Genomic DNA, 16,681 nt, shown 5'->3' with positions numbered 1-16,681 from the left:
ATCTATGCACGTTAAGCCCATTGACGTGCATAACTTGCAGATGAATATTGAGCACTTAGCGTGCATGTCTGTCTTACTAGGTAATAGGCATTACTCTCACTCTATATGTTATACATTCAAGTATGCTTGTTTTTATACTCCTATACCATTTTATTTTCTTTCAAGCCTCCGCTGTTTCTCTAAATTTCTATCGGTCTTAGACATCAAAGGATTCTCCATCGGGCTTTTATTTTCACGTCGGTCTTCTATCTCCAAATAGATTATTTCGTCTGAGCATAACCGACCACACTCCATTTGCTAGCTCGTCCAGTCCTCTCAGCCCGAATTTTGGCGGAAACATTCGACAGATCCAACTGATATCGGTGCGTTATTTGGCCGTTATGAGTAAGCAAGGTTTTAAAGTAATGGCCGTAATAAAAAAAAGCTGCTACGTACGATGATTTCGCCCCCTTCATTGCATCACATACACAACGAGAGAAAAGGATAGCAGCTATGTTAGAATGGATTATTAAGTATTTCAGTATCCAGGTATAACACAAAAGGTCTTTGTTATTTACATTTATATTATTAAATTAAATATTAGTTAAATTTCAAATTTTTAACAATTTTTCTCTCAATTAAAGCTTATACCTTCTAAGAAAAAAAGAGAAAACATTAAACAAATAGTTATTTGAAATTACCCTTATCGATCTTTCATTATCTGTTGCATATATTTTATTATAATACCATTGTAAAAATTATATTAATAGTAAAATTTTGATATCACACATTGTTTAGACAAATAATAGTTATTATATTATATATAACAATTAGTAGTGGTTTTGATATAATACTGTTATAATCTGTATAACAAAGAGTTAATATAATATATATAATTATTGACGCTCTTTCCATTCCATCTGAACGTGTTGTAGGATCTCCTGGCACAGTTCTGTCCAGATATAGTGGAGAAGAATGATGACAAGCCAGATAGTGCGAGTTAGTGTGTGCAAGTATACCACCAACACTGGATTAGCCGGAAAATGATCGAAGTTAAGATAGAAAGTAGCATAGGTCCAAATACCTTGATCTGCATAAATTTTTACTACCGTCATACCACCATTCAATGGAGATGGCTAAGGGATGTAGCGCTACGCTACAATTAAGGGACATAATGTTGAGCTACCATATTGAAAGTTAAGTTACTCCTATTCTCAAGGTAGAAAGTACGACAGACTAAGATAAATAAAATGCATTGAATTGATTGTCGAAAGAGTCCATTGTAAAGGACAATTTTTACTTATTTATATTAATAGACAATAAATGCATACTCTAACGGTTGCCACCACATCTAGCCTCCATGCTAGATGGTTTTAATATATGACACTAGTTATCCTCTACTATTTATGTTTGTCAGCATAGTTATCCAGCGACTATTAGGCTAATAATCATATTTTTTCGGGTTTGGCTTATTCAAATATCTTACATTGGCTGTCTTTCTTCACTTTGACCTATAACATGTTTTTCTATACTTTGGGAATGTTTTAGAGACCCGTTAAATCACTTGACCTACTCCTGCCAACTATTCATCTTTATGATGGCTAGGTTCTTAAGCTTTCAATCTGCTTATCAACACCAGGACCGAACCCTCTAATTCCTTCGGACTATGCTTTCTCATTAAGTGAAATTTATCACGATTGGAACTCTATCCAATTCAACAAAAGTCATATGACCCTCCTCTACCTGATCCACATAACGGTTGCTCTCAGCCGCCAACTGGATTAAGATGGGACGCAAATAATGCCTTCGATATCTTCTTGGCTTATAATCAAGAGACTAGGAGGATGTCTGTCATCATATGCTCGATATCTGCAGAGTCATAATCCTAATTCGTTGATCGATTATTATTTTCCTTTGAATGAAGTATCGCTTCAATAATCTGCTCATATTTTTCTATTTCCCCCAAGCTTGATACTTTTTTCATGATGTATTTTCATGTACCAAAAAGGTCCGCACATCGCTCAAAAGATCTTCCACATCCATAAGGATCCGACTATCTTTGTATTAATGGCTTGGGCGCCAGATTCTTCATCGTTTGTCCTACCTCTTGGCAGATCAAGCCGACAATCTTCAATATTAGTCAAAAGAGCCGAATCGTGTCCTTGGACTTAGAGTTGATCGACCTTCGTTAAAAAGTACGATTCTTGGAGAAACCTACGAACTAGCATCCAAAGTTCTCCAAGAGGAGTAGAAAAAACTAAAAAATTATAAAAAGGTTGGTAGCATGGAATCCGTCATAGTGAAATATTATCATCTATACCGACTTATTGGTCGAAACTCTTGTGGAACTTCTTACTAGATAATATGTAATACTATTGTTTATTCTGCCTTTATACTATTATTTTTGATCTTTGAACGGCCTTTTTATATAGCATTGAGAGCCATACTATCTGTAATCTATATGAAGAACTTTATCATTAGTAATGCCGAGTACCAGGCCAAATCAGCCCTTGTGTTGTTCCATTGTCTCTCGGCATATGGCAAACGAATCATATAGAAAAACTCTTAAAGCATCCTTCAAGAAAGTTGCCCTCCAATCATTGTGATGCTTACAGCTAGTTCTATAAAACAGTTATATTCTTACCTTTTACTGTTGGGCGAATGACCATGAATTAATGTCAGCAAGTAATTGTTGTCTTCACCAACGGTTTTCTCTAACTCGCTCTGACTAACAATCTCAAACATCAGCCACGCATTGATTCAAATATCCCCTGATATTTCAGTTTGCTACAACCTTGATGGTGTCACTTTTGTAATGCCTCAGTCAATGGATTCCAGAGCTCCATTATATCGTCTTTGGCTGTTATTTCCTAATGAGTTAAAGCTTCAAATTTTGATTCTTCATATGTTGCAGTATTTTCATGTAGAACCAATTCATTCTCTATTAAGACGGGAGTAAGAGGTACCCAATCTAGTTATTTGATTTTTTTATATTCAAATGTTCATTGGAATGTATGGGGTAAAACACTTTTCCAACAAGAAAAATGGATAATTTTGAAAAATTGGTACATATATAATTTCTCACTTTCTAAATTTATTTATTTTATTTAATTTATAAATAAATGATTTCATTATCTAGGATGGGTCAATTTACTCCTATGGAGTAATTTATTTTGGATTAAACACACACAAAAACAAGTAAGTTAACACATTTATTTCGATTAACTCATTTTGCTTCCAAGTATGAGGATAATTTGATATTTAATATGATGCAAGTTGTACATTATTTGTTTGTACAATGCAACCAATTTATGCAACTTGTAAGAACAGTTCTTTGACGATTTATATTGTCGTCCTCTTTTTTAAAGGGTGATCTTTTTGATCTTCTATTTGGAGAAACACAATGTTGCACAAACAAATCCTATATACGAGATTCATACTTCGTCTTAGTTACGTGAGATATTAATTCTACGAACGGCATTTGAATGCTAATACGGTTTTACCACCCATGTTACTAAGTTCTAACCTTGCGCCAAAAAGTCAGGCCCGTGCGACGACTTTGACGAGTCTTCAAGACTCTCAAACTCACATGGCCTCCATATTCAATTATTTAAGCTATCATGCTCTTGACCGCAACTCCAATCCAGTCCCTCGCTCTACTGGCGCAGTATCTCTTCTCCTCCCTCAAAGAACGCATATCGCCAGCACAGAAATGGATAACCAGAAACCTAGAGCACCAGCAAATTCTGATCCTCCTCCCAACCAAACTCTAGCCATGGAAAAGCCAAAGAAGCCTCCAAGAAACAAATACGCCTTGGCCTGTGCCACGCTTGCTTCCATGACCTCAATCCTCTTGGGTTATGGTACAAATACTAACTCTTTAAGTGTCATGCTTATGAAGTCAGCCGCAGTATTTTGCGGTTTCTAGTACTAGTCTTTTCTAATTCTTCTACTACATGTTTACAGATATCGCGGTGATGAGTGGTGCTTCTGTTTTCATTAAAAAAGACCTGAAAATAAATGACACCCAGATCGAAATCCTCGCCGGCATCATCAACATCTTCTCCCTTGTAGGCTCCATCGCCGCAGGCCGGACCTCCGACTGGATTGGCCGCCGCTACACAATTATATTCGCGGCTGCCATCTTCTTCGCCGGGGCCCTCCTGATGGGCTTCGCCACAAACTACGCCTTCCTAATGGTCGGCCGCTTCATCGCCGGCGTCGGCGTCGGCTACGCTCTCATGATCGCCCCCGTCTACACCGCCGAGGTCGCCCCCACCTCGTCCCGCGGCTTCCTCACGTCCTTCCCGGAGGTATTCATCAACTCCGGCGTTCTCCTCGGCTACGTCTCCAACTTCGCCTTCGCAAAGCTGCCGTATCACCTCAACTGGCGCATTATGTTCTGGGTCGGGGCGGTGCCGCCGATCTTCCTAGCCATCGCTGTCCTCGCCATGCCCGAGTCGCCTCGGTGGCTCGTCATGCAGGGCCGGCTTGGCGCGGCCAAACGTGTCCTCGCCAAGACCTCGGACGCGCCGGAGGAAGCCCAACTCCGGCTCTTGGAGATCAAAGAGGCCGCTGGAATACCCGAAAGCTGCAACGACGAAGTCGTCGCAGTATCGAAGAAAAGCCATGGGGAGGGCGTGTGGAAAGAGCTTTTACTCAGACCGACACCGTCGGTGCGCCGTATACTGATCGCCGCAATCGGTCTACAGTTCTTCCAGCAGGCTTCAGGCATCGACTCGGTGGTGTTGTACAGTCCTCGAGTGTTTGAGAAGGCCGGGATCAAGTCGGATTCCAATTCCTTAGGCGCCACGGTGGCCGTCGGGTTCATGAAGACGGCGTCGGTCTTGGTGGCGACATTCTTACTGGACCGTGTCGGGCGGCGGCCGTTGCTCCTAAGCAGCGCCGGAGGGATGGTTATTTCTCTCGTTATTCTTGCTTCCTGTTTGTCAGTTATCGAACACCATCCTCACGAGAAGCTGACATGGGCGGCGGCGATGTCGATCGCGACTGTGCTGACCTTCGTCGGCTCGTTCTCCATCGGCCTCGGGCCGATCGCGTGGGTGTACACCTCGGAGATCTTTCCGCTGAGGCTGAGGGCGCAGGGGGTGAGCTTGGGGACGGGCACCAACAGGATTCTGAGCGGGGTGGTCACCATGACGTTTATATCGCTCTACAAGGCGATTACCATAGCTGGGAGCTTCTTTCTTTACGCCGGGATTGCGGCGGCCGGGTGGCTCTTCTTTTATTTCTTCTTGCCGGAGACGAGAGGAAGGAGTCTGGAGGACATGGAGGTGCTCTTCGGTAAGAAGCCGGAGGGCGGAGAAGAAGAGAAGAAGAAGGGGGAGGCGGAAGGAGTGCACGGAGGTGGAGAAGATAGCAAGGCGAAGACTGAGGTTTAACGCGACTACTCTCTAGTTACTTTGTTACTTGAACATTGTGAACAAGAATCACTAAAGAAAAACAAAATCGTAAAGCACTTGATGCAGGGTGCTTTATGTTCTCGCTTATTAGTTTCCTCTCAGCTGAGGCTAGAAAATGATTGTATAATTAGCTCATCAAGTTCGGCTTGTTTGTTATTGAGCCGAGCTCACAGCAACTCATATAATTATGATAATTAAAATGAAATAATTGCATATACATACATAGCATGCTGAATCTGAGTAAGTTAAATCTAGCTAGTTCCAACTTGGGTCATTTGTTAATTGATCGAGATAAACGTGAGCCATATTTCATGGTGAAGATGAGCTAAGGATCGAGTGGCTTCCTCTGTTTGACGGTGTTCTAGCAAAGGAGCCAAGCATGTGAAGGAGAGATTAGTAAGGAGTCAGCGAAGAAAGAGGACAGTGGTCGATGGGCAGGTTTAGGCTGGCGTGGTTGGGCTTGCAAGTTGATGTGACTTCTGGCAGAGACTCGTTGATCATTTAGAGTACTGGACTCACCAAAAATTATGAAACAACAGTGGGAGCACTGGACCATTGTTGTTCTTGAACATTTTCCTAATGATTGTGGGCCCTTTTTTTTGTCACGTCCTTGGACGCTTTCCTTAACCATAGGGGCGCCTTTCTTCATATAAAAACGTTGAAAAAATAATAAAAGAACGCCCCCTTCCCTAGGGTAAATCATGTGGCTGGTGGATCCTAGGGAGGGCCGTCCAACCGTCTTGATTTTTTTTTTCGAGTATTGGCCCATGGCCTGACCCCAGATGGTATTCGATATTGTCAATGAGCCAGCGCAATCCCCAAACCTGATTAATAATATTGGCTTAAATAACATATCTTTACCTCATATTAGTGTATATTTCACTGATTTTAAGCTAATTATCTGCGGGAAATATTGAGTTTGAGTAATCTGATGGACGCTTAAGATATTGAGTAATTTGTGTTAATGGAGCAGAATGAGATTGTTTGACTTATGTTTAGGCTAGAGGAGAGTCATCTTTTTTTCATGTAATGCAGGTGCAGGACTAAGATCTTGTTTGGCATTATCATAAGTAGTAGAGCTTTTGTCTCTAGGATTTTAGATAGTGGAGCATTTAATAAAAAGTTATTTATTATTTGGCAACTATATTTGTTAAGTATTATGAAATTTTAATACATATTTGGGTATTCTAAAATTTTGGAATGATTTGAAAATTTGAAGGATTATTTTGAAAATTATTAAAGATGAGAAGATGTATGTGAGAATCTTCCAAACTTAAGGGGTCAAAATATATTTTTTTCTTTTTTTTCTGTTGCAAGATTATTTGCCTGTAACATTTGGTTTCCATGTGATTTTGCCACGTTCCTGAAAGTATCAAAAGATTAGGCCTCCATATTGACAAGAAGATATTAAAAAAAAAAACCGACTCCTAACACTTTGATATCCATTCCTTGTTTCCTTCTCAATCTAGCCGACCACGGTTATCATCCTCGACCTTTCCCTTCTTTATCTAATCTTATTCTCACATTATTCCCTTTCAGCTACTCCTGTTCCCAAACCTCCGCTCTATCTTCTTCTACTTCCCTCAATTCCTCGAATGGTCATGTATCAATCTATCCTTTTTCCCCTAGGATTCTTCGTTTTATCAAGTTTTGCTTTAGTAAAAACTTTGCTAACTAGGATTTCTAAGCTCTAGTAAGAGTTGTGATAGCATAATTTTAGGAATCACGTAACAACCTGCATTGCCCGTCATATTTTTTTTATTAGCATAATTCTATATCAACCTATATTATTTTTTTTATTAGCATAAGTTGTTAGAGTGATTTTATGGATCACATTGCAACTTGTATCAGTCAATAATATTTTTCATTGTTAGTGTGATTCTATATCAGTTTATATTATTTTTCTTGTATGGAGTCTATACACAAATATGTATAAGCTCGAGATGTACCAAATATGACGGAACAGAAAAATAAAATTACTTTTCTCTCTCATTTTTTCTTTTTTTTTTCTTCTTTTGCAAATATTTTAATATGGTATCAGAGACACCAATCACCTAATCTATCACCATCATCTCTTTCACCTTTGTTGTGGTCGTCGTTATTGTGTCTAGAAGCTTTGAAGACCCCTATTGTCAATCTATCGATCTCTATTCTTGGATGAATCAACATCCAAAAATTCTCTATTTTTTGGTAAATCTGCAGATCCTCTATTTTCTAATGAATCAATATTGATCTCATTAGTAGATCTGCATATCCTCTATTTCTGGTAGATTAATATCGGAAGATCCTTTGTTTTCTATGAATCCGCAGCTCCTCTTCACTGCTTTTCTTCTCAGCTTCAGATCTTTTGTTATCTCTCCTCACCATTGCTCAGCTCCTATCTCTTTATGTCCGATTTTATTTGCTGCCTCCAGTGCCTTCATCATCCAGTTCGGGTCTCTTGCTCCTCTTCCATGGTGCCTCCGTCTACGAGAATCATCGACCTTCGGTTGCCTTCTCTCCAAGCTCTGTTCTTGATGCAACTGTCATCTTCTATATGTCTTATTCTGTAACATTATCAGACAAGTCAATCAACTACATCGACAGACATATCAATCTATTGCCCAAGGTGACAACCCAAGAGGGAGGGTGAATTGGGTTTTCTAAAAAATTATGTTCCCTATTTAACTTTGAATTAAATGCAGCGGAATGATAAGATGTTATCTTTCTTAAGCTCTAGGCAATTACAAGTAAAGCAGTGAAAAATTAAGCAAGAGCAACTATACTATGGCTTTAAGGTGCAATTGATCTAAAATTAACTTATAGTTGTATGATCAATTTTTAACTATGTGAATGGTATGAATGGAGTGGAAGCTAAGCAGGCTCTAAACATGTTGGGAACCCTAGTAGTCGCATACATATATTTTTTAAAAATTTTACAGCGGAAGTATAAATTAAACTATTTAATTTCTATACATGCTAGAGATCATATCTTTACAACAAAAATAGATCCAAGACTTTAAACATTTATCCTAAACAAGTAGATATGATTCTATATCTAATATGTAGTCATGCAGAATTTTAGCAACTTTCTAATCTTAATTTTTAATGAGATCAGATCTCATATCTTTTTGCTTTGAGAACTTTGATGATGCCTTGGTCACCTTGTATAGCCGCACACGCGTCCGTCCTCTACGGATAGTCCACGCGAAGCTCTAGGAAGATCCACAACTGCAGGAGTGCTAGCTCATGCAGAGGTGCTGCAGTGGCTGAACTTTTCTCCCTCGAAGCACTCAACTTTTGATTCTTCTTCGAGAGGATGAAGGATGGAGATGAAGGAGGAGAAGGAGGAGAGAAGATGGCTAGCTCTCATAATTTTTTCAGAATTTAGAACCCTTTCTAAAGACCATCTTATTTGCAAACCCTAGGCGTGGGGTCTTTTTATAGCCAAAAGACCCCCCACGCCTCACACCTCTTTTGATCAACGAATTTGGCTGATAAAATTTTTAAAAAATTTTGGTGAATCGGCAGCTAAGAGATGAACAAATTCTCTTTTAATCTTGTGCCAAGAATTCCTAAAAATCAGAGAGTTTTTGCACCCCAAACTTCAGCTGCACGCCACCCTGCTTGATGCATCAAGCAGTCCCTACAAATTAGGGATTTGATTCCTATCATTTTAGGAAGATTTGAGGCGCCATATTTTTCTGGAAAATAGCCCCACGCCTCCTCTTTCCTCACGCCAAAAATTGGTCAAAAATAAAGAGGATAGGCACCACTACTTTTAGGGATAAAGATGAGGTATCTTTCTTCTCCAAGAAAGAAAGCTAGGGTCCTAAATTTTAGGAATTCTTCTCCATAATAAATTCTGATTATTTGGACTCTTAATCCTCATCAAATAAGGACTCTTAATTGACTTGAGTCAATCCCAATATAATTGGATCAAGTTCGATCAATTAGGTTATGCCCAATCGGCTTGGGTCGAACCTGATTGAATTAGATCAAACCCTAATTTAGCCCAAATTGAATCTAATTCAATTTGGCTTAATTAAAGTCCAATAATTCAATCAAATTGAATTTATTAGTAATCCAATTACTAATTAACCCTCCAATAATTCAATAATTATTTTAATGCAACTTTTGCTTAGGATAATTTGTCAATCGAATTGACCAAATTACCCCTGAATGATTCTTAATCATCAATCAGCCATTTGATCAACCTAGAAACTTCTATGCGTGTGACCCCATAGGTTCGAACCTAAACCGGTAGCACAAGAATAACTTCTTCTACTAATCGAAATGACCATCTAGCAATGGTATCCGACGTCCGGATAGGCCGAATATATGCGAAGCAAATATTCTGAAACCCTGGACTATGGTTACTGTATAATTCATCCCTTTGATTTCTAATGCCAGGATGACTTCAGAGTTCTGTCAACTCTGTAATAAGTACATCCTCTATATGATCAACTTTAGAAATCCTGTGACTCCTCACAAGGATTACCCTGGCTAAGGTTTTGCTAAATTGAACACAAAGCATTATCTCTTGTTTTCAGGAGGGGTCAATTCCATCTTAACTCATGTACTGATTTCACAAGTACTTGACTGCACCTAGTAACCTTCCGTCCCAGAATTAGAAATTCTGCTAGTCCGGTACCAAAGTACAATGAGTTACTTGTTAGTCACTGTGGTGATCTCAGGTTTGAGGGATACTTATACCCATATCCACTCGGAACATCTCGCGATAGTAGAGTGTTCCGAAATTGATCACGTTCAGTGAAATATACTCCTACACTTCACCTGTGCGACATATCAGTGTCTCCACACTCCTTAGTTAAGAGGACAGCCAACATATATGTCTCACAACGACCTAATCTCGACAATGCTATCGTCCTATTAACAGCAAATCATTTGGTCGCGAACAGGTTTAAGGACTTGAAGATAAATCCTTCTTTATTATAAAACAAGTCCCAAGGACTTAATCATATAAGAGTTCATTTGAAGATGTACAATGAAATGATGAACAATGCCAAATAACACTTTATTAATTTGTCAATTCATTTATAAAATTCAATCATCAGCACACTGACGATTGACTCTTAGGATACAATTTTCAATAACTTCCACTTAGCCTAAAGCCAATCGGCACAGTATCTAATTGATAGTCAACTTTAAAGACCACGCAATAGCACGTATCTGGTAGGATAGTGATTACGGATATCGATCCACAAGGATTAGGGTACAGTTATTTTTTTTAAAAAAAAAATTGAAAAAGAGAATTTGTGAAGACTATTGAACTAAATAATTTAATAGGAAATGCAATTAAAATGATATCAGTTGAGAGAACCTTGGGTAAGAAAATCACCACTAATAGAGGGACAAGGATTATTTGTATTTTAATTCGTTTTTGGATTAACATGCAAATTGGCTACAAGCCTTATAAGCATTCAAATAAAATTTCACAAAAGTAATTTAGGAACATCCATCTTCAATTAGCATGAAATATCTATCCTAAACTAATGTGGCAGGACACTGCATCTTTTCTAAGCATGGATGATCTTATATTAACTTAGTGATCATGAAGAACAATTATATAAATATCATACTTAAAATCACAGAATCTAAATATGAGATGAAAAGATATTCATTATGATCAAAGAAGTTTATACAATTTCAAGAACAGAAGTAAATAAATACAAAAACCGTTGTCGCCTGTGTCAGGGCTTCATCCTGCCCTAGTGAAGAGATCAGCTTTCCATGGTGTCGTGGGTGATAGCAGCAGTGGAGACTGCTTCAATTTGCATCACGATCGGCTTCTTCCCTTCCTCCCTCCTTCCTTCTGTGACTTCCATGGAAAACTCCCTCTCAGCACTTCATTATTTTTTTCTATGGGAAGTCATTTCCAAAATACCCAAAGTATTCTCTCCCTCCTTTTACTTCTGTGGGAACTCCACCTGAGAAGAGATGCTCTCCAAGGTAGAGGAGTCTTCTCCTTTTATAGCTTCACCAGACCCTCCCCCTGTTTCGTGGTTGTTCCAAATGGGAGGATCATGCGGAAGGATGAAGCTCACTTGTGGATGGAGTCGGATCGCGGAGTACTCGGACGTGTTATAGGTGCTGGCTTCGTTGGGATTTGGAGCTATCCGTGGATACTGGACTTAATCCGGAAGAAAGGAAGCTTGGGAACGGCTGGATCTGTGGACATGAAATGATCCAGAAGTTGTTGGGATTTTGCTGGCTTCGGAAGTTTGAATCATGGAACATCCGGACGCTAGAGACTTGGGAATTGGAAGTAATCCGTGGATGAAGGCTGATCTTGATCGTATCCCGAAATGGTTGCGGCTGCAGCTGGAAGAAGTCGATGCTGCTTCAACGCGGAGGAAGCCATGGATGTTGAGAGGATTTCGGAGGCTGGGAGGAGCTGGACACGGTGGACGATTGTTCCGCTAAGCAGGGGATTCATCCGTGGTCGATGGAGTTAATCGCGAACGGGATGAAGATGCAGGGGATTCGGAGAAGAGGATGGGTTGGTTCAGAAGATGGCTGGGACGTGATCCACGGAATGGGGAGGATGAAGCTGAAATGGAGACGTGAGAGGATCTCGGCTGATGGCTGAGAGGAATCCGTGGGTTTGTTCTATTCTTTGGACACGGGAGGAGATAATCACGTGGAGGATCATACACTAGGAAGAAGACGAAATGAAGGAGCTTTGGATGCGAAACTGTGAACGACATGCAAATGGGATGGAGATACAATGGGAAGATGAACATGAGATGCTTGATTTTTGGAGAAGATAGACTCTGTTCTGGGATGCAGGGAATCCGGAAGAAGATTGTGAGAATCTTGGTTTGGGATGCAAGGGATGGCGTTTGAGAAGAAATCTGGAAAGTTTGAACATGTGGAAAGACCTATTTTTGATGGATGAATCGTGTGAAGAAATTGGATGTGAATGGCTGAGATGTGATGCCGAGGAGTTAGGATGAATGGCTGAATCAGAATCTGAGAGGATCTAATTCGCGGGATGCATGTGATTTGGGTCCAGGGATTATCCCAAATGAGTTTGACTTGACCTGCATAGATTAGACTTGACCTGCATAGATTGGACTCGACCAATAAAATCAATCAAACTTGAATTACTTTTAATAATTTATTAAAATGTAGTGATAAAGAGGAATGCATTTTCTTATGTTTAAATTTAAAATATGTGCGTAAAAATAATGATAAGTGCTATGAGTAGGAAGTTAATTTATGCATTATTTAGCACTTATCACTAATACCCATCTTCGATTTGTGTTCGTTGAACTCTTTGATGCCGAGGACTTTGGTAAATGGGTCAACCAGATTTTCTTTTGTGTCAATCTTCTGAAAATCAATATTACCTCGTTCGACGATCTCTCGAACCAGGTGGTAGCGACGTAGAATATGCTTGGTCTGCTGATGTGCTTTGGGTTCTCTTGCTTGAGCTATGGCTCCAGTGTTGTCACAAAATACAGGCACTGGACCATTAATGGAGAGTGTCACTCCAAGCTCGTTGATGAACTTCTACAACTATACAGCTTCCTTGGCGGCATCAGATGCTGCGATGTATTCTGCTTTACATGTAGAATCTGCTACTATATACTGCTTGGAACTCTTCCAGCAGATGGCCCCACCTTTAAGATTAAAGATATATCCTGACACGCTCTTGCTATCATCTTGATCTGACTGAAAACTTGAATCAATATATCCCTCAAGTTTTAAGTCAGAATCACCGTAGACAAGCCACTAGTCTTTAGTATTTCTCAAAAACTTAAGGATGATTTTTACAACCTTCCAGTGGTTGCTACCTGGATCAGACTGGTTTCTGCTCACTACTCCTAGTAAGTATGCCACGTCTGGTCTAGTACATGTCATGGCATACTTATAGATCCCACTGCCGAAGCATATGAAATTCTATTCATACTCTCTCTTTCTTGAGGGGTTGTCGGACAATCCCTCTTAGAGAGGTTAATTTCATGGCCCATCGGAAGATAACCTTTTTTGGAATTAATCATACTGAACCTCTTCAGTATAGTATCAATGTATGTGGATTGGGATAATTCAAGTAATCTTCTAGATCTATCTCTATAGATCTTCATCCCTAGGATGTAAGATGCTTCTCCCAAATCCTTCATGGCAAATTGAGATGATAGCCAAACCTTTATTTCTTGTAATGCAGGAATGTCGTTCCCGATTAAAAAAATGTCATCCACATACAAAATAAGAAATATAATAACTGAACCATTTGCCCTTTTATAAATCAAGGTTTCTCTTCATTCTTAATGAAGCCATATGTTTTGATTACCTTATCAAAGCGTATGTTCCAACTCTGTGAAGCTTGCTTTAATCCATAAATGAATTTTTGAAGCTTGCACACCTTAGACTCATCTGCAGATATAAAACCTTCAGGTTGCATTATATACACCTCCTCTTCTAAATCTCTATTTAGAAAAGCAGTCTTTACATCCATTTGTCAGATTTCATAATCTAAATGTGTTGCTATCGCAAGCACAATCCGAATGAACTTGAGCATTGCCACGGAAGAAAACGTCTCGTCATAGTCAATACCATAACGTTGGTGATATTCCTTGGCAACCAGACGGGCTTTATAGGTCTCAACCTGACCGTCTGCTCTCCGTTTTCTTTTGAAAATCCACTTACACCCTATGGGTTTAATCCTTTCGGATGGGTCAACTAATGTCCATACATCATTGACTTTCATGGATTCCATTTCGGATTGCATAGCTCCAAGCCATTTACTAGAGTCATACCTCTGCATTGCATCCATATAGGTGATCAGATCCTCATTATTTTCATCAAGTTCGATAGGATCCCCGTTCTGGACTAAGAAACCGTAGTATCTGTCTGACTGACGTGGTACTCTACCTGATCGTCTTAATGGTGCATCTAAAATAGGTTTTGAATTTGATCTAATCAATTCAGACTCAACTGGTTCAGTGGATGGTGTCGGGTCTTCTACATGTTGAACTTTTCTAAGCTCAACATTAGAGCTTCTACTTCCTTCTCCAAGGAATTTCTTCTCTAAGAATATAGCTCTATTGCTTACGAACAATTTTGTTCTTCAACAAGGTAGAAATAATATCCTTTAGTTTCTTTAGGATAACCGACAAAGAAATATTTGTCGGACTTGGGTTCAAGTTTGTCTGTTTTTAAACGTTTGACGTATGCCGGACACCCCCAAATTCTAAGATGAGAGAGGATCGGCTTACGTCCAGTCCACATCTCATGTGGTGTTTTATTTACCGACTTATTTGAAACTTTATTTAGAATGTAGCAGGCTGACTCAAGTGCATATCCCCAAAAGAATATGGGCAGACTCGCAAACTCCATCATGGATCGAACCATGTCTAACAGGGTTTGATTTCTCCTTTCTGATACGTCGTTATACTGCGGTGTACCAGGAGGAGTCCATTGAGAAAGAATCTCATTCTCTCCCAGATATGTCAAAAACTCATTGGAAAGGTATTCACCCCCTCGATCTGATCGAAGGGTTTTAATACTCTTTCCAGTTTGTTTTTTTACTTCATTACGATACAATTTGAACATTTCAAATGCTTCAAATTTATGTCTCATTGAATAGACATAACCATACATCGAAAGATCGTCTGTAAACGTAATGAAATATGAATACCCACCTCTAGCATCTGTGCTCATTGGCCCACATACATCAGAATGTACAAGGATCAATAAGTCACTAGCACGTTCACCTTTTTCGGTAAAAGGTGATTTGGTCATCTTACCAAGAAGACATGACTCGCAGGTTGTCAATGATTCACAATCATTAACATTGAGAATTCCCTCTTTATTTAATCTGTTCATTCTGTTCTTGTTAATATGACCTAGCCTATGATGCCAAAGGTAGACATCTGTGACATTATCTATTCTAGGGCGCTTGCTTGACTTGTACATTACATTAACACGCTGTGATAATATGTAAATCCCATTACTCAATTGTCCATGCATTACAGTAACACCATTCATAACGATATTACAATAATTTCTTTTTATTGAAATCTCATAACCGTTCATGGCCAAAAGGCCTACAAAAATTACATTCAATAGAAAAGAAAGATAAAAGTGACAGTCACTTAAGACTATTATTTGAGAATTGAATACAAGTTTTAGAATTCCTAAAGCTAGAACTGGAACTGATCTTCCATCTCCAACAATTAGGAACCTTTCGCTTTCTTCAAATCTCTCACTGACCTGTAATCCCTGCAACGAATTACAAATATTAAAAGAACTTCCGATATCCAATACCCAGGTCGAATTATCACAAATTGAGAAATTACAAGGTATTATCATATAAGTACCTTGATCTGCAACCGATTGCATCTTTTTCTTTGGTCTGTTCGGATCAGGAGAGGCAATGTACTGAGGACAGATCCTCTTTCAATACCCTTGCTTCTTACAGTAGAAGCACTCTACCTTACTCTGATCAGCCTTCTTCTTCTTAGTATGACTTTGCTCAGCACGATGCACCTTTTTCTTTTGATTTTTGTTTTTCTTCTTTGTGGAGTGATTGATTTTAACCCTATTTGATTTTGATGAGCTCAAAGCATTTGAGTATATCTTATGTTATACTAATGAATTCAATCTAGTGTTTCAGTCAAATATTTGTGAATTTATGTTTAAGTGTCTCTAGCTTTGGTTCAATACACTTTGGCTAAGTATAAAAATCAATTTGAACTAAAGTCTGAATCTCGAGTCGACTCCGGAAGATTACGAGTCGACTCCAAGCGTATCAGAAGCACTGGCACAAGCTCGAGTCGACTCCTGCACATTACGAGTCGACTCCGATTGAGAACAGACAGCCGGACAGAAAGATTCATCTCAGAACCTGTCAACGAGTCGACTCCTGAAGAATTCGAGTCGACTCCGATGCTTGCCGAGTCGACTCCAGCATAGTACGAGTCGACTCCATGGAGTAACAGATAGAAAGACAGAGAAGCCATATTGGACTCTGAGAGCCGAGTCGACTCTCGAAGAACTTGAGTCGACTCCGACGGTTGGCAGGTCGACTCCTAAGGAAGCAAGAGTCGACTCCCAGAGAAATGCAAGGCTAAAAGTCAGAGAGCCAACTTCGATGTCTGAGAGCCGAGTCGACTCCCGCAAAGTCCGAGTCGACTCCAAGGCAGTTCAACTCCAAAGATAGAAGACCGATATTTCGTGTCTGAGAGCCGAGTCGACTCCCGCAAAGTCCGAGTCGACTCCGAGACAGATCAAGTTCAAAGACAGAAGACCTGTCTTTCAGGCTCTGAGAG

General features: G+C 39.6%; 1 protein-coding gene across 1 annotated transcript; it reads left to right on the top strand.

The window, feature by feature from the left end:
- The first annotated feature begins 3,602 nt into the window (after nt 1–3,602).
- On the top strand, nt 3,603–5,623 carry LOC103708297 (polyol transporter 5-like). Its single transcript, XM_008793144.4, has 2 exons — nt 3,603–3,842; nt 3,946–5,623. The coding sequence occupies exons 1-2, from the start codon at nt 3,692–3,694 to the stop codon at nt 5,379–5,381; spliced, it is 1,587 nt and encodes a 528-aa protein (XP_008791366.3). The 5' UTR covers nt 3,603–3,691; the 3' UTR covers nt 5,382–5,623.
- The last annotated feature ends 11,058 nt before the right edge of the window (nt 5,624–16,681 follow it).

This window comes from Phoenix dactylifera, chromosome 6, assembly GCF_009389715.1.
Source record: "Phoenix dactylifera cultivar Barhee BC4 chromosome 6, palm_55x_up_171113_PBpolish2nd_filt_p, whole genome shotgun sequence".
In the NCBI taxonomy this organism is placed as follows: Eukaryota; Viridiplantae; Streptophyta; class Magnoliopsida; order Arecales; family Arecaceae; genus Phoenix; species Phoenix dactylifera.
Note: the sequence above shows the minus strand (reverse complement) of the source record. Positions and strands in the feature narration are given on the sequence as shown.

What these genes read in the sequence shown, in the direction of transcription:
- LOC103708297 (XM_008793144.4), top strand. Translation starts at nt 3,692, where the DNA reads ATGGATAACCAGAAACCTAGAGCACCAGCAAATTCTGATCCTCCTCCC. An exon ending in CTCAATCCTCTTGGGTTATG is followed by an intron (nt 3,843 to 3,945) that starts GTACAAATACTA and finishes ACATGTTTACAG; the next exon opens with ATATCGCGGTGATGAGTGGT.